The following is a 23,274-nucleotide window of genomic DNA, read 5'->3' as shown; positions in this document are numbered from 1 at the left end:
GCAGGCACTCGGCGCAGAGAGCAGTCGGCTGTCAGAGCGGCAGTGTCAGAGTTGCGGGAGATCAGAAAGTGCCTGTCTGCGCTCTCTTGGTCGGCGCAGGGTTCTTGGAGGCAGAGGGAACTGGGGAGACACTCAGAACCCTGTACGAGGTGAGCCGAGGATCTCAAAGCTCACATAGAGGGTAGGATATTGGCAAGAAAGGTGGAACTAAATATCTATATTGATTTTGAGCAATGCACTGGCAGCATGGCCAGATGGTTCAAGGAACACCTAGGATTCAAAACGACCAAAGCACCACCTCCGGCGCCCCCGAAGCCGGACTACAGACATTGTCACGCCGCTGTGCCCGGTACGCCTGGCTACCAACAACCAAGCTCCGGGGCCACATCTCACTATCCCAGCCCCGCTCAGCCGGACATTCTTGCTGCTTACAAACTACAAAAGGAACTGGACTTCGAAGATCCGTACGAGGGAGGCGGAAATATTTCGTTTGGAACTTGCCTGAGTGCTGTGGGGTCGCCGGACATAAAGTATGTGTCACCAAAGCACCGGCTCATAAAGGTGGAAACAATCGAAAAAAATAACTCTGCTCCGGGCAGCGTCATTCTAGCAGCCCAAGCTGTTGCTCTAGGGAGCGTTAAATCTCCCACTTCACCCCCTTCAGAAAATGAGAATAAACAAGAAAAGGTAAGTCTAAGTAGGCCTGTACACCACACAGCATGCGCAACTAGTCAATAACCTACTTTTCTATTCTCTGAAGTTAATTATAGGCGACCTGTAAGATAAAGAAGGTGCTTACCTAATAACTCATGCCAAGAGACTAACATGTGAGGCATTACGCATAGGTGTGATAGGCAGTTCCATTTCCACATTAGACATATTTAGCTTGATTCCAACTAAATGAATTGACTGTTACATGCGGCGCTTATTCAAACACGGAATTAATCGTTAAAACCGGCAGAACTAGTTATTTCAGGTGTTCTGCAACGGTGAAAGGTCCGCGTAGACACACTTGCAGACAGACAGTCACACATCTCTCTCTCTCTTTAAGAAACTGTACACACATAGCTACATTGAACATATCTATTTAGGGACAAGCCATCATGGAAAATAAGTTATGATCTTGAAAGACAGTTAATGTAGCAATCGGCAATCAAGCAATCGGCCTAATTTAAGTTCCAAAATGTGTTTAATGTTTTAGGCCACATTTTCGCCATGTGGCATTGTAGGTCCACAATAACCAGAAGGACAATGTTGTAATATTCACATTAGCATTTCAATTCAAATTAAATTCCTCTCACATGAAATGAAACTCGAAATGAAACTGAGGCACCAACAAACATGTTTCTCTGACTTTGTTGGATCCTGTGCGCGTGTGTGTGTGCTCCTGATGTTACCTCTCATTCAAGTATAACCTCACTCTGTGCTGCTCACTATGAAACATCTCCTCTGTAACTAGGTCCTATCTTTACTCCCTGAGGGGGTTATTTAGTTGCCATCAGCAGAGAGGGAATGTGGAGACAGATGGCAAAAATTCTCATCTACACCATGTGCCTTGCTTTAAAGTGTACTGCCAAGCAGGACTCTTTAGGAATTCTCAGCCACTGTGTGTTTGTTCATTTGAAGAAACTTGAGACGTTCAATGTCAGTAAGGTTAAGGACGTATGAAGAGTGTGATTCTGCTCAGGAATGTACGTGCCTATCCTTGCATACTAGCTCTTGCAGGGGAGGACCCAGGAGAAGCATGAGTCTGACTATGAGAATGAGGGCAGCAGTATTGCCCAATGCTGCCCACACCCTTGCTGCATAACTCCCATATACTCCCTCTGCTGACACACTAGCTAATCACCAGCGCCAGGTATGTGTTTACTCAACAAGTTACTACGTCAGACAAGATTATAGTAGTGTAGCAAGACGTGAACCCCAGCCAAACCCATATTCACATACACAAACTACTGTGATGTGGAGTGTTATCAGTTAATTTATGGAATACCTGAGTCCCTGAGTGTTATGGTTACTTCCTCTTTCCCTGGTTTACCCTCCACGCCTCCTGTTGTAAGGTGTGGCCTGTCGAGTGTACTCGTCCTGTCTTGAGAGTGCCATTCCACAGGAGAACACATGTTAGGCCTAATGTCATACATTTACACATGACACAATTAAAATGATTTTTGGGAAATATTAATTGAACTTATGCAGAGGCTATCTGAAAAGGCATGGGCATGGAGGAGCCTAATACATCAATTGTAGAGAATGTAGAGAATGTATTTAGAAATTATTTGTATTTTATTTTAAGGCATTTACATGTTGTCTACTGCTTGCCCTCCTCTTGCGCTACCCATTAAGGTTAAGATAATGGAAAACTAAGCACTCGCCATTTTCTCTGTGCAACTGCTGCTGTTAAGCTAATTAAACGGATTACCGCTGTCTCCTGTTAATTGGGGCTTATTTTGATCTCAGTAGTCAATTAGGCATGGCATTCTCAAGCAGGAAAATACTGACGCCTCTGTTTTATTCTCAGAAAAGTCTGTTTTTTCTTGACTGGATCTTTTGTGAAGGTATAGGTTTTTGTTTAGTACAACAGATAACTTGTTGCCCAGATGGGGGGGGGGGAAGGGGAGGGGGCTGTAATGCAATAAAGAAAAGGCACCCTTGAGAGAGTTTGGTCACCAAGCAACACCAGACGTCAACCTTAAAACTGCTCCCACATCCGACAGGCTGAGGTAATGTTCCAAAAGTGGCTATTGTCTAGACTCAAGGTCTGCTGAGATGCACAACTGATGTTGATGTTATATAGGCATCCAAACTAGTGCAATCGTTTGTTACAAAACAAACATTTGAAATAAACACCTGTTGTTAATGATCCAGTTGATGCATGTGCTCCTCTTCTACAATAACCACCACACACAATATAAACAGCAGGCTCAGAGAACATTAAATACACTCTAACCTAAGAGATGTGTGTTTGTTGTGGAGGTTTTTTCTGAGACTGATGGCCTAATTTTTCCCAGGTTTGGAGGTTGTCATGTTGAGGATTTCTTTAATACTTGTTGCCTCCTAGAACTAATCTGACAAAATGGCACACACACACACATACGCACACTCTCACCACATACATACTTGATTTTAACAGGTTACATGAAAGTTTAATGTTTCATCTGGGTGAGCGTAGAGAAGCACTTCTCTGCACACCCTGTGAGAAGGTGCTTTGAGACTGGTTTCTGTTTAACATGGGGCATGTCTCTCTAGAGGTGTTAAGAGTGTTGACAGGGCCTGGGGTACGTCATGTTGTTTCATAAATCTGCCTTTGGAAACGACCAGTCCTATATCACAAGGTGGTTTTCCACCAAGAAATTAGTATATTTGTTGTAGTAAGTAATCTGTAAAGACATTGCAGAGACAGTCATCTGGTGAAGTTGAGGGAAGGAGGGATGGTATGTGAGAATGTCATAACATGAGTTAAGCATAAAAACGTGAGTAATTTGAAGTATGCATACACCTACACACACACACACACACACACACACACACACACACACACACACACACACACACACACACACACACACACACACACACAGAGCAAATGAGGGCTGGGCATGGATATTGTAGCTTAACAGAAACTTCATTATCTGGTCAATTGTGCTGGCTCAAGCTTAGTGCAGAATGCTGACTGAAGGGAGAGCAAGAGAGGGAGAGGACCACACCAGTATCGTCTTGTTACAGCGCAAGCCTCCATTGATGTTTTAATTACTTGATCAGTGGATGCTAATTATATAACTGCCTACCTAATTCCTGGGCTGCCAATAGCAGCGTCTAGTGTTTAGCCAAATCTCATCTGTTCAAAGTGCTTTCATTCTATTCACATGGTTGATGTGTGGAGGAAGAAACACCCACAAGGAGATCCTCAGCTCATGCATTATGATTTTAATGTATGGTGATTACGTGAGACCCTAAGCAGCTGGGCTAGGGGCCGTTTAGGTCCATGCTGACAGAAGCTCTATGTTATGATGAGCACGTAGGAGAGCCCAGGTGAGAGCACTGGCTTGATTGTTGTCTGGGGTTTTAATGTGTTTAGTGTGTTGAGTTTCTAATGATGGGACCTTCAAGGTAGAGTGGGTAGAGGGAGATGATCAATTACGGTACTATCCAGCCTACCGTCAAACTAATTAAAGACCTTGTCTCTCCCACTCCTCATCCACCTGCTCAGCACAAACTTCTCAAGGACACATGAAAGTGATGACAGGCCAGACTTGATAATGTGTCAACAAAAGGCAATAGTGCATAAACTCCATACTACCGCAGTCCCGTGGTGACATTGTGTTGCCATCTGCGGTATACAGATGTGGCCCCTTTGAATTGATAGACTTGAAAGGAGTACTTTACTCTGAAAACATTTTCGGGTGTGTTTCCCATCAGTCTACCATCAATGCTATTTACTTCATGGAAATGAGGGTGCGTTGACACAAAGCGGATCAACGGCTGTGTTAGGATTATCTAGAAACCTTCTTGTCCTTGTAGCTTTTCCTTGACCTCGCTAGAAAATGGCTATGAAGGCAAAGGAAAGGAAAAAGGTTTAGTTTTCTGTATAATCTGAACACAGCCTTGTCATTAGGATATCTCTGAGGCTTCTATGCACAAATCAATGACATGATTGGCGTCATACATATGGTGGGCTGACGACATGATACATAATACTAAAAACATTAGTTGAGTGAAGCAGTCCTTTAAGGGTTGCTCTGCCCTTGATGCAGTGGCCCTGTGCGGTGGTGTTCTAGCCCGGCTGCTGCCGTGGCCAAGGAGGACTCTAAGCCCTTAAGCCAGTTTTCCGTACAGTACATATCTATCTATAGAAGCAAGCATTTTGATCATAAACAGACTGCTGCCGCCATACAGCCTGCCGAGACATTCGATTTGACATTTCTTTCATGGTTATTTCCTCATTTACCTTTTAATAGCTCCTTGCTTTGCGTATCACCACCACCAGAATACTAAAGCCAGGAGTGGCGTATAAAGCATAAAGTGATTATGTCGTTAGCTGTGTAAGCCATTGTTTCTTCCCTATACTTCCCAAGGTGATGACAACCAAAAAGGGTCTTGAGTGTAGTGATTCATCTAAGGGGACATGTTCCCATCCGACATGTTCCCACCCAAATCTCCCTCCCTCCCTCCCTCCCTCCCTCTCTCTCTCTCTCTCTCTCTCTCTCTCTCTCTCTCTCTCTCTCTCTCTCTCTCTCTCTCTCTCTCTCTCTCTCTCTCTCTCTCCATACACAACCCCTGTCTCTTTTACATGTCCATTTGACAGTGTGTTGCCCCCCCCCCCCCCCCCTCCTCTGATTGAGATGAATGCTATAAGTGAGCATCAGCTGCCTCCTCACCACGGCAACCTTGTTCAGACTTCGGATAATGGAATCAGAGGAGACGCTGGGAGCCAATCAGGTGTTGCTTCGCAAGAGTCCTTGAAGGGACAGTTGTGTGTAATTAGGTTTGGAGTGCTCTTCAACAGCGCTTGGGGGTTTGGTTTGATGTTCTTTAATTTCTATAGAATTAGACATCAACAGCCTGAAAAGGCTTCCCTTTGTCTTTGGCCCATGTTCAATCTGTTCGTTTTTTGGGGGATTTATGGTGTTTTACAGTCTGATTGAATTTGATTCAGTTTTTTTAGGGCATATCTGCTTTATTGGGATAGAGACAGTAGATATTGACAGGAAGGATGGGTGAGAGAGAGGAGGGATGACATGCAGAATCGAACCAGAGCCCCTGCGTTTACATGGCTGACGCTTTAGTGTGCTATGCCACCCCATGAATTGGATTCCTTAGCTGCAATATGCTGTAGCCGTATTGCTTGTGTTGCTTGACAGAGTTACTGCCGTTTCCTTCCAACTACAGGTCTGATCTGCAGTCCCCCAGTGTGGGGGTAAATCAGGGCAGTTTGACTGGTCTGCAGATTAGCTGCCTCTGCCGCTCCAGTGAATGGTCTTTACTCAGCCTCATTCCCCACCAACACAATCTCAAAGACCTTTTTCTTGAATGCCTTTTGCCCTGGCATTCCAGTCTTCAGGGGGAATGAGATTAGCGCATCCTGCTAGCTCTTTGTACTTCTACACTGTGCTCTGAGCTCTGGTATTGATAGGAGAATTTTTCAGATGTAAACATTACCTAGCTGGTCCCTGACTTCCCTGTGCACCATGGAATCCATCATGTGATGTGTTGCGTGGGCATCTCTTTGAGAGCAGTCCCGTACCTGTTTGAGTACTGTATCAGATGAAGGCTGACAGGGTTGATAGCTGGCTTAGCAGGAAGTGCCCTTCTATTCCCACCTCAAACAAATAGAGGTTAGTTGAGTTGGATCGCCATGTACAGAGAGTATGTCAAATATTGCCTCAGAAAAGTGTTTTTGCTTCCTTATTGCCCAATGTAAGAGTCATTTTCAAATGAAACACCTGTGGTCGTTTGAATGTATACTCTCGGTATCAGAAGTATGCAAACATAGAATGAGATAAAAATGTGAACAGAGCAGAGAGTACATAGAGTTTGTCAAAGCCTCTGTATTAATAAACAACTATAAACTGCTATTTTATTGATGTTTATTATACACAGAGTATATGAAAGTCCTTTATACTACATACGGACACATGCACTCATCTCTCTTGAGGTCTGGCAAAGGTTGGTAAAATAATGTGGTTATACGGGTCAGGGCATTAAATGTAAGCAATTGTCAGTATGCCATAATGCCAGTAGTTTCAGCCCACAGAGTGTATATTTCCAGGGCACTTTTAGTTGCTGTATGTTATAGTTTCTGAAAACAACATCTGGAACAAAAACACGCACCTTTTGAATTTAAAATGTTATTGATGATTAAAGCAACATTTATTGTAGTAGTGTGTACCCAAGGTATGATTCATGAGAAAATGTATACTTTTTTCCCTCACAATTATGATAATTGGTCTCCCACAACCAGTGGTCGTTGGTTGCTATGGAAACACTGCTCAATGATTATAGCTCGAGTCTGGTCTATGATTGCCTTGGCCCAAGATATCCCTTAAACTGAAGTAGATATGAGTGTTCGCTGCTTGATGTCAATCATTTGCTCAATGTTCACTGAGGTGTCCAAGAATGTCTTTCATACAAATAACTATTTGAGGTATCCCAACCATCCTTTTTTCTACCAACAATACTTGGCACTTTATGTACCAAGAATTTCTAAAGGCCAATGCACACAGCGTGCGATTTCTGTTGCGCGTCAACATTCCATTTTGAAGTTTGAATGGAAGTCTATGAGAACATCGCATCTCAACACACACGGCCCCGATTTTAATCGCACGGCGAAAATTCGATTCCATTCATTTTGAAGCTAACATTTGCAAAATTTGACAGTGCGACAAAACTCGCACGCCGTGTGCTTTGTCCTATTCAAAATGAATGGAATCGAATTTTCGTCGTGCGATTAAAATCGGGGCCGTGTGTGTTGAGATGCGATGTTCTCATAGACTTCCATTCAAACTTCAAAATGGAATGTTGACGCGCAACAGAAATCGCACGCTGTGTGCATTGGCCTTAAGTCTACTAGGCAAATACAGAATTTCATAAACCCCTTGCTAGAACAGACATGGGTGGGGTCATTTGACCGTAACAAAATAATAATCTTTGCATTCGATCAAATTTCAGGACCCTCCTTTCATGACTTTTCCTAGATATATGCGTTCTACCACCCAGTATCCTTACATTTTCAAAATCCCATCAGGATAAGCTAGTATAAAGCTATTTTGCAGTTTTTCTCAGTATTTTTTACAAGATGTGCCAACTAGTGGTCTTTGTGTGTAAATAGCAGCTTCCAATTCTAAAGACTATGGTCATTTGATCCCCAAGGTGGCTCTAATAGTAGGTAAAATAGGCATGGCTGTTCTAGTGTTAAAATACCAAAATGGTGGGTTTACCATTTACCATTTACTTACTGCCCATAGCAGCTGCACAGGGAATCAGTGAGATTCTGCCCTGTACATTCCTCTGACCCAGGCAGGAATCCTGGAAGACCACATTGGGAGGAAGGAACCCAGCGCTTTGTTGATCCGATGCCAAACCAGCTTACTTTATTTACGCCCCACCTCTAACTCAGGATGATGATGTCATCCTAGGGGAGATGACAAACAGGATGACAGGGTGGAATGACATAAACATGAGGACAAAATTCTGCTTTGAAATGTGCCTCTCTCTTACCAAGGATGTAACTTGGCTCATGGGTACTGTATTGATGGGTGTGGACCAGGGAGCTAGAAATCTGAGGATGAGCTCACGTGTGTTTGATACCATTCCTTATTCCATTCATTACAATGAGCAGTCCTCCGATTTCTACCTCCATCAGCCTCCCCTGGTGTGGACTGTGTAATATATGTGGCTATTTGTTAAAGGTAGACTCTGGGGTATGATGTCATACTAAGTCACAGCAGCTTTTACCCAAGATATTTGGAGTATACATGTCAACGGTATAGGCATTCGTTAGACGGTGGCATATGTGCACTGTTGCAATATGTGCCAAATTTGATTGTCTCCTCTCCTTTCTTGATCATCTCTATTTGGATCTATTTTGATTATCTCCAGAAGCGTTGCCCCACTCTTTTCTCATTGATGACATATCCCAGAGTCTACCTTGAACCACATTTCAAAAGTCATTTTCAGGTTTTTCTTTAAAGTTGTTTTGGATTTATTCATATGCCTAATCACAGAACACAGACTGACTGTAGCAAGAACAATATGTACGTTAAAATGTTCAATTGAACTTGTTGGCACAAGTTTTATGAATAACCCCCACATGTGCCTGAAAATTATAGTCTAGAGTGGATGGAAACTGTGGCCAATTGTTTACTTTTTTCTCTCTCTCTTCCTCAGTTTAAAGAGGTGTAGCCTAGCCTTCTAGTTTAGCGGCTAAACACTGTGTATTTTCTCTAGCTCTCCAGCTGCACAGGTTGAAGGGGAGCATGCCTATGTTCCCCGGGTCCTATGTTCCCCGGGTCCTATGTTCCCCTGTTCCGCACTTCCGAAAAAGGGTTCTATGTTCCCCGCTTCCGAAAAAGGGTTCTATGTTCCCCGCTTCCGAAAAAGGGTCCTATGTTCCCCGCCCGCCGTTGTGTCAAGCGACCTCATGTGTCGTTATGTGGTACTGCATGAGAGTTTTTTTTTTTTTTTTTTTTTTTTTTTTTTTTTGGGGGGGGGTCTTAAGATGACTTGGAAATAATGAAGAACACAATGAATGTCATAGTATTGTCTCAGCATTTTATATAACTCCCTAGATAGATCATTTTCGAGATGGAATTGAAAATCTTATATTCCTAAAAGAACACCAGTGATATATATATATATACACATTATTAAATATTTTTTCTATATTTTTGTCAAACGAAATCAAATAAATACAGTAGAGATATCAATCCAAAATATAGGCTTTTATTGCAACCAACAACAACAACAAAAAAACTATGTTTGTGCAAACATGGTGTTTGTTTCCAAGACCAAGCATCAAAATGCCAACCTATGGGACAATACTGTACATCCCATTGGCAGGACGTCACGTAACAGCGCAGTGTGTCTCTAGGTTACAGTGTCACATATCCCATAATATAATCCCTAAGTAACTAGCCAGTTTTCGTAGCACAGTGAGTGACGTCTTCGAAATCGAAAACACAGGCTATAGTGAGACGCGCGTCAAAAAAGGCTCACAGGCGGAAACTACATCCCGAACGATAGTTCCTCCCTAGGAAATATTAGTTCCCACTTCACACGAGATAGATAGATTAGATAGTTTGACTGTGTGATAGATAGATAATTTGATATTTTGAAAGTGTGATCGATCGATAGATAGTTTGATTGTGTGATAGATAACTTGATATTTTGAAAGTGTGATAGATAAATCGATATATCAATAAAGAAAAGAGTGTAAAAAGAAACAACTTGCATTGCTGTCATGCTAGCGTAGTGGTTAAAGCTGCGGACTGGAGTTCCAAAGGTTGCGAGTTCGAGACTTGACTAAGTCATTCATTTTTTTTTTTTTTTACATTTAACCGAAGATTTCATGCAAAGGTTTCAAACACCATTGTAATCGTGTCAGTTCTTGTAAATTAGCCTGCACCATAATTTTATAGCCTACAATACTTTTTTAGATGAGATTTTAGATTAGATTCAGACAACGAAATGCAGTAAAAAGTGCGCCTGAAGAGGGATTCGAACCACTGATATAAAATGACGATTAAATCCTATGGCAGCAGTCAATACCACTAGGCCATTGTGGCGATATGACGATTTGTAGCCTGCTGCGGATATCACCACAGTAGTAATATTCATTTATTAAAATATGAACATATAACAATAACTGGGGCTAGTATGACCTACGCATTTAATCGGTCAGCAATTTCTTGCCAAACCATTTCCCTCGCCTTGTTAATTGCGGCGGTATTGCACTATTTTACATCTTATTTTTCCGTCTTCATAAAAATCAATAATTCGGAATGCTGCGCAAATGTAGTACCCCTGCAGAGTGGAGTATCTTCATTTCGACAGATCGACACTTCAGGGCTTTTTATGTCTGCGTGCACGCGCCCATATCGAAGATTTGTAAGCCATCTTCAAGGCTTGATTTCCAATCTCGAGTTCCCTGAGCGCCGCTATACTGATCCACCTTTAGTGGAATGACCCGCTGATTAGTCACTTTTACAACGAGGTATGACTTGTAAGGATCATGCATTTGTGGAATGAGCAACACAGCTAAACGTGCGGGTAGCGGCCCAACATTTGCAATTGTATGCATGGATTAAAGAAATATTTTTTCTATATTTTGGTCAAACGGAATCAAATAAATACAGTAGAGATATCAATCCAAAATATAGGCTTTTATTGCAACCAACAACAACAAAAAAAAAACAATGTTTGTGCAAACATTGTTTGCACAAACATGATGCAACATGTTTGAAACATCATCAAACATGAAGACATTCTTTCACTCTAGTGTTTTAGTAGTCAGGCACTAATAAGGAGAGGCCTACTGTTTCACTGCTGAAACCTGGTAATCCTGACACATGAGCTCTAGTGCAATTATCAGTCCTAACTCTGGCATCACATATATTGTAATAATAACTATATGGCTTACTAAGTAAACAGGTCCATATAAACTGGAAAGGTACAGACATCTTTCAATAACAAAACTATGGTACAGCAATAACTTGGCAAAAACAAATGAAAGAGCTAAATAACATGTAAACAATGGCATACATGATGGCGTAAACAATGGCGTACAGCTTATTCTAACTAATAATAACAATAATAATAATAATAACAATAACACAATTAGGCCAATAACAATAATAATAACAACAACATAGGCCAAAGTGCTATCAAAATAAATGTGGAAATCTAGCCCATACGGACGCTACGGCTGACAGCCCTCCAGTACGAAGCCAGATCTCTGTGGCCCTGCATGTACTGTCCTTTCAGCCTCAGTAGACGGGCCTCCAACTCCCTCCACTTCCGTCTCCTTGTTGGGGGAGCGTGGCCTCTGTCTGCCATCCCCAGTTTACCCTCTGCAAGCGTTTGCTGATCCTTCAGGTGCCGAAGGAATTTCCAAAGTGAAGGATGGCGCACTTGGACAGCATCGTTCAGAGTACGATGATAAGCTAGAACAAAAATACAGAATTATAACTTATTAGCCTATTAATGGCCTATTAATGTGCAAACTGGTTCTACATCTGCAGGCTGATCTACTAACGGTGTGCAGTGAGGATTGTTGATCTTTCCAATGTAGAAGATAGCGGGCCTTATTTGAAGTATATCTCAACTTCCCCTGTGTGTGAACTTCAATTAGTATTCGTTATTTGGGATCTTAGTAAATCAGGCCCTAAATGTTATTAGTTTGGCATGAACATTTTGACATTGAACATTTTCCCCTCTGTGTCTCCTCCTTTCACAATTTTAAATCCTTTCTTAATCCTTTCTCAATCACGGTGCCCGCCCATGATTGGACTGATGTTATGTCCATCATCATTAGCGCGCCTGTACGTGGCAACTCGTCCACCTGTTTAAAGAGCCCTCCTGTCCTCTGCTGTGTTTGATGTTTCGTTAATTTTTGTTTCGGCTCATAGTTAAACCTCGATATACGCACAGGCCCAGAGGTGATAGGATAAGAATGAATTAACCCATAATTAGCAGACAATATTATATTAACAATATAAAATAATTAACTTAATACTTCAGATTTAGTTATTAGATGAAATTATATTTTTTTTGTTCAGATCTGTCATTGTTACACTTACATTCAACATGATTATTGGTCCTTTGCTCCATGTTTCTCTCGAACACATTCCACATCGCTGGTGGGAAGGCCGCTCCAGGATGGACATATGTGTTACGAACATACGCAAGGAAGTCTTGTAACTCAGGGTGGTTCATCAGGGCACGCCTGGTGTTTCTGTGGTGGAGGAGAAGATCAAAATTGATCTGGACCAGAGGCAGAGGCAGGTGTCCTAAGGCCATCACCTTGAGATGAGATGAGATGAGATGAGATGAGAGATGAGATAACGTTTATTGCCATTTATGCATACACATTAAGCATACACATATAGGAATTTGATTTGGCGTTACAGTAAGAGCATTTCTAAATGCAATGACAGAACACAACAAACCTTGCGGATGACTGCTGCCAGTGGATGGTCATGACGGAATGGACCAGCCAATCCAAGTGCCTGTACCCTCTTCCACAAGGCTTGGTTGAAATGGAAGTAGCATCCTCCGATTCTGGCTTGTGGCAACTCCGTTTCAAGAGCAGTTTTCAGCGCTTGCTCAAAGTCACAGATGACTTTACGCGGACGCCAAAGGTGGTGGGTGATTCTCCTGAGTGACGTTTTGACACACTGGAACACTTGTCGGTAGTGTCCAATTGTACGTTGCTCCATGAGGACATGTACAAGGGGGACAACGAAGCCATGAATGTCCCCGAGTATAGTGAATACTTGGTTGTATGGGCGTGGGCACGACTTGAATGTAGCATCCATGTATAATGTCCTGCAGTGTCGCAGCTGTCTCAGGTTGTCCTCTGTGGAAAACACTGCTATGCCCCACTCACTGTCTTGGTGCAGGAGGAAATGGTCTCTGCTCCATGTCTCAGCCCATTGACCGTCGATCCTTACATCATCAACGGTAGCTGGGACGGGAGGGATTACTGCAGCTCTGGCTCTGGCCATAACAGACCTAACTGAGGAGAATCTTTGAGGAGGTTGCCCTCGACCTCCACGCTGGATGGGACGGCCCCGCTGTAGACCTACGCACTCAGCATCGTAAATGCGCTTGATTGGTACTGTGGGTTCTCTCACCACCTCTCCAGTAATCACTTGGCGAAATTGCGCATTGTTCACCATTTGTGTATCGGGGGCATGCACATGTTCGCGGACCTCGCGAACTTCTATGTTGGGATTGACCCCCTCTACATCAAAGATGTTTGTAACCAGAACTGTCCGGCAGTCTTCTCTCCAACACCGCCACCGAATATTCTGTAAATTTGTGCGGTGTTTCTGGTACCTAAAGTTATCCAGAACTAATATTTTCCCCCCTCGGTCTCCAGTAATTATTTGAGCCATTGTCACTACGCATGTGTTCCGAACATACCGGTATTTGAGGAAGTCTTGTAACTCAAGCTCAATTACAATTGACCTTAAAACAATTGATAGGGGGTGTTACGCCCTCTGGTGACTCGGAGAAGAAGGGCGCAACAGAGACACACTAAATATCAGAGTGCAACATTGTCCCCTGACACATACAAGTATATTATATCAATGTGTGTCTATGCAGTATCAATAGCATCTAATTTAGATTTTTTATTTTAGTTGTTTATCTAAAGAAAATAATATTTTAAAATAATGAATTATCTAAAACAATACATTAAAAACAATCTAAATGATATGCTACATTTAGCATATCATGCTACAATGATATGTACATTTCAAGCCTGCAAACTGCGACACTTTAAATGAATGTGCAATAACACTATGTGCAATATGACAACCCTAGGGTACATAAGGTTGCCGAGAATAGGAAATGTTAGAATAGGTATAGCATAGCATAGAGTACAGCACAGTGTTTTATTTGTACAGTATAGTATAGTGGATAGTGTACATAGCCTTTATTTATGTAAACCAGTACTATATCAATGACAATAAAGACCATTCATTGATTCATTCATTCATATTATCAATAGCATACCCCTTTTATAATTAGCATACTGAATTTCATTCTCAGATTTGATATAAAGACTATCAGAGTTGGGTCATTTGTGAAGACATTAATGTGTGAATAGAGCAGATTAATGTCTGAATAGAGCAGATTAATGTATGAATAGAGCAGATTAATGTCTGAATAGAGCAGATTAATGTCTGAATAGAGCAGATTAATGTATGAATATATAGAGCAGATTAATGTGTGAATAGAGCAGATTAATGTGTGAATAGAGCAGATTAATGTCTGAATAGAGCAGATTAATGTATGAATAGAGCAGATTAATGTCTGAATAGAGCAGATTAATGTCTGAATAGAGCAGATTAATGTCTGAATAGTGTCGTGTTTCGTAATGTAAACGCGTGAGACAACTGTTAACTATATATCACGTACTTTATTAACCATCCAGTTCCACCATTCATTCCACTCTGCCCGCTTTCCCACTGTGCATGCTCTCCCCTCTATCCCCAACTCATTCCCATTGGTCTACAGCATAAGCGTCACACCATATATTTATTATCCTTATGTTCTAACTAACATAACACCACAAATAGAGCAGATTAATGTCTGAATAGAGCAGATTAATGTCTGAATAGAGCAGATTAATGTATGAATAGAGCAGATTATTGTTTGTCCATCAACGTCGAATTCTGACGTCTGCCGTGTGAGACCAGGGGCCTCATTCATAAAGAAATACTTGAACGTCATCTTTGACTTTCACGTAAGCACATTTTTCTAAACGGACGTGAGCATTATTTATAAAACGGGCTGAGATGGTTTAAAGTTGCGTACGTGCTTCCTTCTATAAATACCAAACATACTTGGAATTGAACGCAGGTGAATGAGGTTTGTATTAACGCCCTGTGATAGAGGCTCAATTATAGCGGCTGAATGAAGCCAAGTGCTATAATATAATATAATACAGACAGACAATACTGACAATATTATATACTGTCTGTATTATATTATATTATAGCTTCATTCAGCCGCTATTTGAGCCGCTATCACAGGGCGTTAATACTATATTATATAGGCGTGCGTCTGGAAGGGGAGAGGGCAGTAATACCACGTTCATTGATAAAAATGACATAAGGGATGGAAAGGGGGGATGGCAGTTTTAGAAGGGGGATGATTTGGACTGTTTTTATTTCAGGGGGGATGCCATTCCCCCTCATCCCGACTCAACTCGAAATCCAGTATCATTTAGCGCGTGGCCGGGCAAGGCATAGGCATGTTGAAGAGAGATAGACAGCTCCGTAGGGATATAAAGAAAGACTGAAATACAATCATAAACATTAGTTCCCTTTCAATCTTGAATTAAACTCATTTTCTCGGCTGATAACAACATCGTTAATTTTATTACGAGCCACTTGCATGAATTACAATAGGCAACGTTTTTCCAGTGCAGCTCACATGCCTGTAATAACTCCGCATAACCAGTAGGTAATGTACGTAAGCAAGTTGAATACTCGACGTCGAGCTACGATCGTTTCCACGATCAAATTGACTCACGTTGACATTTTATAAATCACTACGTTGACGTGGTTTTCTACGTACGACACGGGTAAGATCAACATTTGATCTAAGCACCCGTTATGAATGAGGCCCCAGGCTGATTAGAGTTAGTAGATTTGTGACAGCCCCCCAGTGTGTCTGAATTGGAGTCCTAGTATACTGTACTTCCAAATGGTTTAGCATGGGGGGTCAGGTTCAGTACTAGATTTGGGCCGAGGTCCAATAGTGTCCTACCTACAAAAGGTTTTGTACATATAATCATTTTGTTCATATAATAATGTTGTACACATAGTAATCCACAGTATGATTATGTATTTGTGTATGTTGTTTAAAAAAAAAACAATAAAAAAAAAACTAACAGTATAATTATGTATTTGTGTATGTTGTTTAAAAAAAAAAAAAAAAAAAAAAAAAAAAAAACTCATGCAGTACTACATAACGACACCTGGGGTCGCTTGACACAACGGCTGGCGGGGAATATACGGAAGCGGGGAACATAGAACCCTTTTTCGGAAGCGGGGAACATAGAACCCTTTTTCGGAAGTTTTCGGAAGAGGGGAACATAGAACCCTTTCTTTTTTTTTTGCTAAGAAACAGGGGAACATAGGACCCGGGGAACATAGGACCCGGGGAACATAGGGATGACCCCGGTTGAAGCAAGCCAACATGTCACAGTTAGCTTTTATGCTAAGCTAGCAGTTGTGGGTAGCTGTCAACCAGGAACATTGCACGGCGACACATGGCACTGTTTTGTTTAATGACAGTGTGTAGTCATCAGGCCTGTAAGGGGAGCCCTGCGGGGAGGCACGTCGTCACACACTGATTAAAATGAAACGTTGATCCCTGAGGTTTCATTCCATGCCATGCAGCCATCCAGGGTACAAACAGAGCAGCATGAAGCATGGATATTTTATTTTTAACCACCCCTCTTTCTCCCTCTCCCTCTCTCTCTCTGGTAACAGAAGGACGGCTGCTCTCATCACTGAGTACGCACTACTGTGCTTTACCCACATAGTTGGGCATTTTTGGCTCTTCCAAGAAGAGGCCCTGGGTTTCTTTCTGACCTCGGGTGTCAGGAACATAGGAATTATCCGGTGGTGTTGTGGAGGCAGATCAGAGGTTGGCTGTGCTGTGCTGCTTTTGTATTTACTCTCCAGGAGGTAGAACGGCGCTCTTTAAGGTTACGGCCCTGGCCAGCGGACCTACCCTGTTATCTGGGCTCACTGAGTCGCTGGGGCCTGTAGAGACTGACTCTATACTTAGTGGGATCAGGCCCACTACAGCGTGTGTATGTGTGCGTGTGCATGCTGCATAGTTGATAAGACATTTAACCTTGGTCTTTCTTCCACCTACTGGTCTTCCATGATATCCTGCATGGCTATTACATATGGCATGCATGCAGTCAGTCAGTGTTATCTATCTTAATGTATTCCTGATTAACCAGAGTGGTATTTAAATCTATTCTGAATGTGGCTTGTTTGATTTTAAGTTTGACTTTTACTTTCAAACCATACGTGTACCGGTATATGGTGTAGTTTAGCCATATGCTGAACATTGCTCAGGGAGTGATTGGACCAAAGGTAAAGAAACCAGGCCACTGTCTGCTTTTGTTTGGTGGAAAATAAGGAACAAGAGGGTTGCTCCAGGATTAAGGAAGTGCTCCCTTCCTGACAGGAAGTGTTTACAACTTGGTGACATTCCCTTTTGACTGGGCAAGTCCACGCTCGCCCCACGAGGAGCATTCTGGGAGTGCTAACTGTGTTGACTCTGGTCTGGCATCCTCTGTCAAAATATAACCAGGGATTCATATTCCTTCCTGTTTCAACTTGAGCAATCTACACTTGGATTGTGACATACGGTATGGTATTAGCACATGGCTCAGGCGTGTTCTAGTGGGAGTCTTACTCCACTCAGGCTGTCGTGAAGTCAGCCTAGAGCCTCCCTCTCCTTCTCCTGCTGGGAGAGGTGGAAAGCCCCGTAGGCGATGGGGCTCTGTGATATGAGACTCCACCCTGCCTCTGCACTGTGTGGCTGCTCTATTGTCAGTCTCTGTGCTCTGAGGTTTTGACGTGCTAGGGCTCTGTACACACACTCAACACACAAAGGCTATCTGAGGTCACGGCGCTTCCGCCCGCAATCAAGTCATCCTTAACATCAAACTTTTGTTTATGTCCTGTGTCCTGCGTTGTTTTTCTCCCATCTTAGTAATTCACAGACCTCAAACTCGGAAGACTTAAGCAGTCGACAAACCATACTGTGGCTTTGTGTGTGTGTGTGTGTCTGTGTGTGCGTGTGTGCGTGCGTGCATCTGCACAGTAGGGCTGCAACTAACGATTATTTTGGTAGTCGACTAATCTGTCGATTATTTTTTCGATTAGTCGCGATTAGTCGTGTGGCTTTTCGCTGCGCGTAAATGGCGACGCAGAAGCATAAATCCGGCTTAACTAGCTATCTAACCTAACGTTACGCCAAGCTACAGCTGCTCACAGAGCTAGTTGATTGGCTAGCTAGCATTGCTGGCTAGACTACAGACAGCTCACGTTAGTAGGCTACGCTTGGCGCTGTTTATCTTACAGACAGCTCGCTGGTGGACTCAACATAATTGAAATAGCATTCACTTATCAAGCATCATTCATGATCATCCACCATGACTACCTGGTATTTTAATAGCGACCACCCCTCACTTCATTTCATCTCGCGTTCTCCTGGCTTCAACATGGAAAACCCCTGCTACGTAACGTTACATACAAGCGCCTCTGTCTGTCACATGCGTGCCACAGGGCAAATAAATTAATAGCACAAACGCTCATAGCATGTACAGCCCTGTCCATGAGACGTTGTTTTCCAACATGTAACAGTAAAGCTAACATAAACATTACGACCCTAACAATATAACGTTAGCCAGTTGGCTAACAACGTTAGCTAAAACTTACCCAGCTGATTCTTGCATGGCTCCCGTAAAAAAAAAAAAAAAATGCCGACAACAACATTTCACGTCGACGAATTTTCGTAATCGATTAGTCGTGACTACTCGACTAATCGTTGCAGCCCTACTGCACAGCCTTTTATGCAGCCTCTATAAGTCCAACAAACCATTCCATCACACAACTTGCACACTACTCCCTCTTTCTTAAATTCAAAGAGTAATAAATCTATTTCATGGGGAGAGAGGGCAGAGAAAGGAAATTGGATTTTGTCAAGCGTATCCTCAAGTGCTTAATCTTGAATATCTGTTGCATATTAAGAGCACCGTAATCTGGTGGTTTACCCTCCAGTTGAGGGACCGAGTGTGTGAGTATGGGTGTGCCACAGAGGGGGCCCTGAAGAGAAGTTAGGACTTTGTCATGCTTGTGTGTGTATGAGACTGAGTGTGAAAAGTAAAAAAAAAAAAAAAAGGATGACTGGCAAATGAAAGGGGGGTAATAGAGGAAGGAAAGAGTACAGGAACTCCTCTGAGCCGTGGCAGATGGAGAACCAGTGCCCTTGAGGCTTTTGGCAGAGGGTAGGTTGTATTAGACTGGAAGTAGAGGCACACCTGCATGAGGACAGGCGCAGGGAGTAGTCAGGCCCAAAGTGCTTCTCCATGTCCTGTTTGTGCTGCCTGCCTTTTGTCATACTGTTATGCAATGTCTTTGTGTCACTCTGGTTTTGGATTGAGAATAGAAAGGCCTCTGGGGAAAAAAGAAAATGCACACACAATATTGAAGAAACAACACGTACAACAGCATCTTCCCTGTTACATGTGGAGGATCCATATGGCATTGTCAAGACCTCACAACCTTCAGTCTCACCTTGTGAAACCTTTGGTATGGAGAGAGACAAACACTGGAATGTAGTTATTTGTACGATACTGAGTGGTACAAATACTAGTTCTTTTGTGTATTTCTCTACATGTTTTATCCCAGCACCACAATCTTGGCAGATTCTGATACGGAATCATGTGTTGCTCAGAGCAGAAAATCCAGTTTCTCTGTTTAAAGCTAGATGTGTGATTATCACAAGCAGCTATGGGGGCCAAGATTATCCGCTGTCGAGGTAATCTTTCATCTGAACCCTACGTTACCTGTGGTCCGGTATTGGGCCCTGATCCAATACTTAAAAAAATACATCCATCACTTCCTCCCTTCTTTTGACGTAACCCTAACCTAACATGATGTGATGGGTCAAAGCAAGCTTTCCACTCCGCTTCGTGCCAGATCAGTGATTTATTCAAGGAAGGATGGGAGGGAGGGGGCATTTAAAGAGTATTTAAACAAGGCCTACAGTAGTTCTGACTCCGGCTGCCCACGCCCGGTGTGTGGGGGAAGGTGACTACCTTGAGGGGCCGGACGTGTGCAGTGATCCTGGAACCCTCGACCGTGATGGCTTCTAAACGAGGCTGAGAATGGCCTGTCACATGGGCCTCCGGGGCATATCCCCCTCACACATGTAGGAGGGCTGCCACAATGCAGCTGTGTAATGTACCTATTCCTTTCATGGCGAAATGGCGCAAGTCCTGTTCTTTTTTGTTCTCCCTTTTTATTATCCATCTCTGATGTTTTCACCCTTAAACACCGACTCACGTTACGCGCCATGAATTTCACCGCCGTTGTGCGTCTGCTGGAAATGTTCCCATGCAAACCTATGATCAATGACAGACTAAATCACTTCTGCATGTGCCCCCTCAAAAAAAACGAGCAAAGGGCTTTCCCCCTGGCTGTTGTGGCGTGGCGTGCGAAAAAGCCACCCCACATGGGCAACAGCCCAGAGATCTAAAAGAAGCACTTTTTTAAATGTGGTTTTGAATCTTAAAGGAGCAGCTAATAAATAAGTCAGCTTGGAAAAGTGTGAGCTGCACTTTGAACAACGCAGATGTCTGCTTGAAAGACGCATGTGAGAATGACGACTGGAGGAACATGAACACGTTGGAGAGCAAAGAAGGGAGATGCTGTAAGCTGTTTCATGGTGCATGTTATTTAAACCCTTACACTGACTCTTAAATCAAACTATCTCTGATTGAAGAAATGCTGGGTAGGGCAATGTTAGGGAGGGAGGTTCAAATTATATAATATGTAGTCTCATTACTTGCACATCGTATGCTAATTATGTATAATCTTACAGGAGAACAGGTTCTTGAACTCTTAATTTCCTTTTATCTCTAAATTGTTCTCCCCTTAGGTCGATCTGCACAACCCGCTATTTACATTTTCTTTTTAGTTTTTTCATTCTTTCTGAGAGAAGCGACATGCTTTCACCGTGGAACATTAAGTTTGAGAGCCTTTTAATGAGGCTAAAAGCAAAGGTGACAAATGTATTCACCTGAAGACAAATATGATTGTGTTGACTTATTGAGTAGTACTCTTCCTTTTAGCCATTGCTGATTGATAGATGGGACCTCATAGAAAAGGGAAAGCATCATGATTTCATTAGCTACCTTGATCCCTTCCCTAATTTTTTAAGTAGGTATTCAGTGCTGGCTGGCTCACCCTTGTTTTGGTCCATAGAGCCACCGGCTTATTCCCCCAACACCCAACAATGTCCCTTAGAATTCATTCTAATAAAGTTTCATCAATGTCAGTGGTGCATTGTGGGAAAGCTCCCTCTATGTAGTCTATCATAGAATGAGTGCTTTTGACTTTGAGCCACCAGCCCTTATCCAGTGGCCTCACTCATGTGTGAGGGATACGACTCGGATAGAATTGGGCCTCATGATAAAATGTCACTGAATCCTAACCACATTTACTGTCACATCTTTGAATTGCACAAGTATCTTATTGATAGCGGCTGCATTGTGTCAACACAGGGGTTTGCAATTGGTTCTGCTTAAGTGAATTCATGCCTTGTGGGGGCATTTGATGTTTGCTCCAGTTGACTGAAGCTAAGTGCATTTATCGTGTTTTTATTTATACAGTCAGTCAAGATAAGTTGGAGCAGTTATCAGTCGGCTGCATATCTGCTGTTACCACGGCGCTGTGTTCCTCTTTTAAATGAATGTTTATCTGTCTAAATAGGGGAGCAAACATATGCTGGGCAACCTGCTCAGTTCTACTCCCTGAGTTTGTTTTAGAAAATGGTAGCAGATGTGGAGAGAAGTGTGTTGTCTCCTCTCTTCTCTCCTTTTCTCCCTCCTCTCCTCCTTATCCCCCTCTCTCTCCTTCATTAGTTCTGATAGACGTTTTTTTGTAAACCTAAGAACAAAAGAGCAACAGCAGCAGAAAGAAAGGCCCTTTTGAAGCGCCCTAATGCAATCGAGCTGCTAAGCCCTGAGTCCTATTAGGTTATCAGTGGCTGAAATCCCCTGTGGCTTGCGACATAAATCACAAACGTCAGTGCTTTTTTTTTCCGACTCTCATTCCCTCCATTTCTCCTCCTCCTCCTTCTCCCTCTTTCTCTAGAATGCAGGCTCTTATGGTGGTCTCACAGGGAGAAAGAGAGTAGCTCTGACACCCATCGTTTCTCAGCCAGCTATGACTGCTGTCATAGTTCTGTCCCCAATCATTCAGGTGGCCACTCAGCTGGCTGATAAGAGAGCCTGGCTGTCAAGTGTGTGTGTGTGTGTGTGTGTGTGTGTGTGTGTGTGTGTGTGTGTGTGTGTGTGTGTGTGTGTGTGTGTGTGTGTGTGTGTGTGTGTGTGTGTGTGTGTGTGTGTGTGTGTGTGTGTGTGTGTGTGTGTGTGTGTGTGTGTGTGTGTGTGTGTGTGTGTGTGTGTGTGTGTGTGTGTGTGTGTGTGTGTGTGTGTGTGTGTGTGTGTGTGTGTGTGTGTGTGTGTGTGTGTGTGTGTGTGTGTGTGTGTGTGTGTGTGTGTGTGTGTGTGTGTGTGTGTGTGTGTGTGTGTGTGTGTGTGTGTGTGTGTGCGTGCGCACGTGTGTGGGGGCATTTATCTGGTGCTTCTAACACTACTTAATATGACTACCAAGCTGTTATGTTTATAGTATTTAGTAGTTTCATATGGCTTGAGGGGTTTTGATTTGGCTTCTAAGAATCTTGACAGATGGTATGGCACTGTGCACTCAACTTTATCTAAATCAAAAGTTGGACACTTTGAGTGTTCTGCTTTGTCCGGCCCCTGCTGGCATAATGGGCTGCTCTATCCGTTCGCTCTCTTGGTGTATATTTTCACAGCTCTAATGGAGGACCGGAGCCTCCAATTGAATTGTAATCCCAGAAGCTCCCGTCCCGGAGCCCTGTGAATAGAACGCCAAGACAAAGTGGCAGGTGACTGTTACACGTTCCCTCCTTGGCTAATGCTTTCGCTAGGCTCAGCCTCGGCATGATTTGAAATTGACTTTATTCCCTCAGAGCTGCAATGCATTTCAAGCAGTCGGATTGGGGCTGTTTCTCCCTGTCAAGCTGGACATCTGAGCAGAGATTGAGAAGTGATATGTTGTGCATCCAGGGGACGTGTACTCAGCCTACTAACAGTTGCTTAGTGAGGATCTCACAGCTTACATCCCTGGTTAGAGAGGCACACCTATACAGAGAGAAGGCAGCTGGGTGCTGCAGTGTGGCACTGTGGGTGAATTTGACTTTAAT

The 23,274-nt window shown here is 42.9% G+C and overlaps 1 protein-coding gene across 5 annotated transcripts in view; it reads left to right on the top strand.

Moving 5' to 3' along the window:
• Positions 1-246: 246 nt before the first annotated feature.
• Positions 247-23,274, top strand: part of shf (Src homology 2 domain containing F) — a gene marked incomplete at both ends in the record, with an annotated part of 94,519 nt that continues 71,491 nt past the window's right edge. For 4 of the 5 annotated variants that reach the window (XM_080538976.1, XM_080538973.1, XM_080538975.1 and 1 more), the window contains one exon: positions 247-687. In XM_080538976.1, coding sequence (XP_080395102.1) covers positions 247-687 — 441 coding nt within the window. The remainder of the gene's footprint in view (positions 688-23,274) is intronic. The other variant, XM_080538974.1, reaches the window with a different exon arrangement.

This window comes from Nansenia antarctica (genome assembly GCF_963989245.1).
Source record: "Nansenia antarctica genome assembly, chromosome: 9".
NCBI lineage: Eukaryota > Metazoa > Chordata > Actinopteri > Argentiniformes > Microstomatidae > Nansenia > Nansenia antarctica.
The sequence above is the reverse complement of the archived record's forward strand: the minus strand, read 5'-3'. Positions and strand labels throughout refer to the sequence as shown.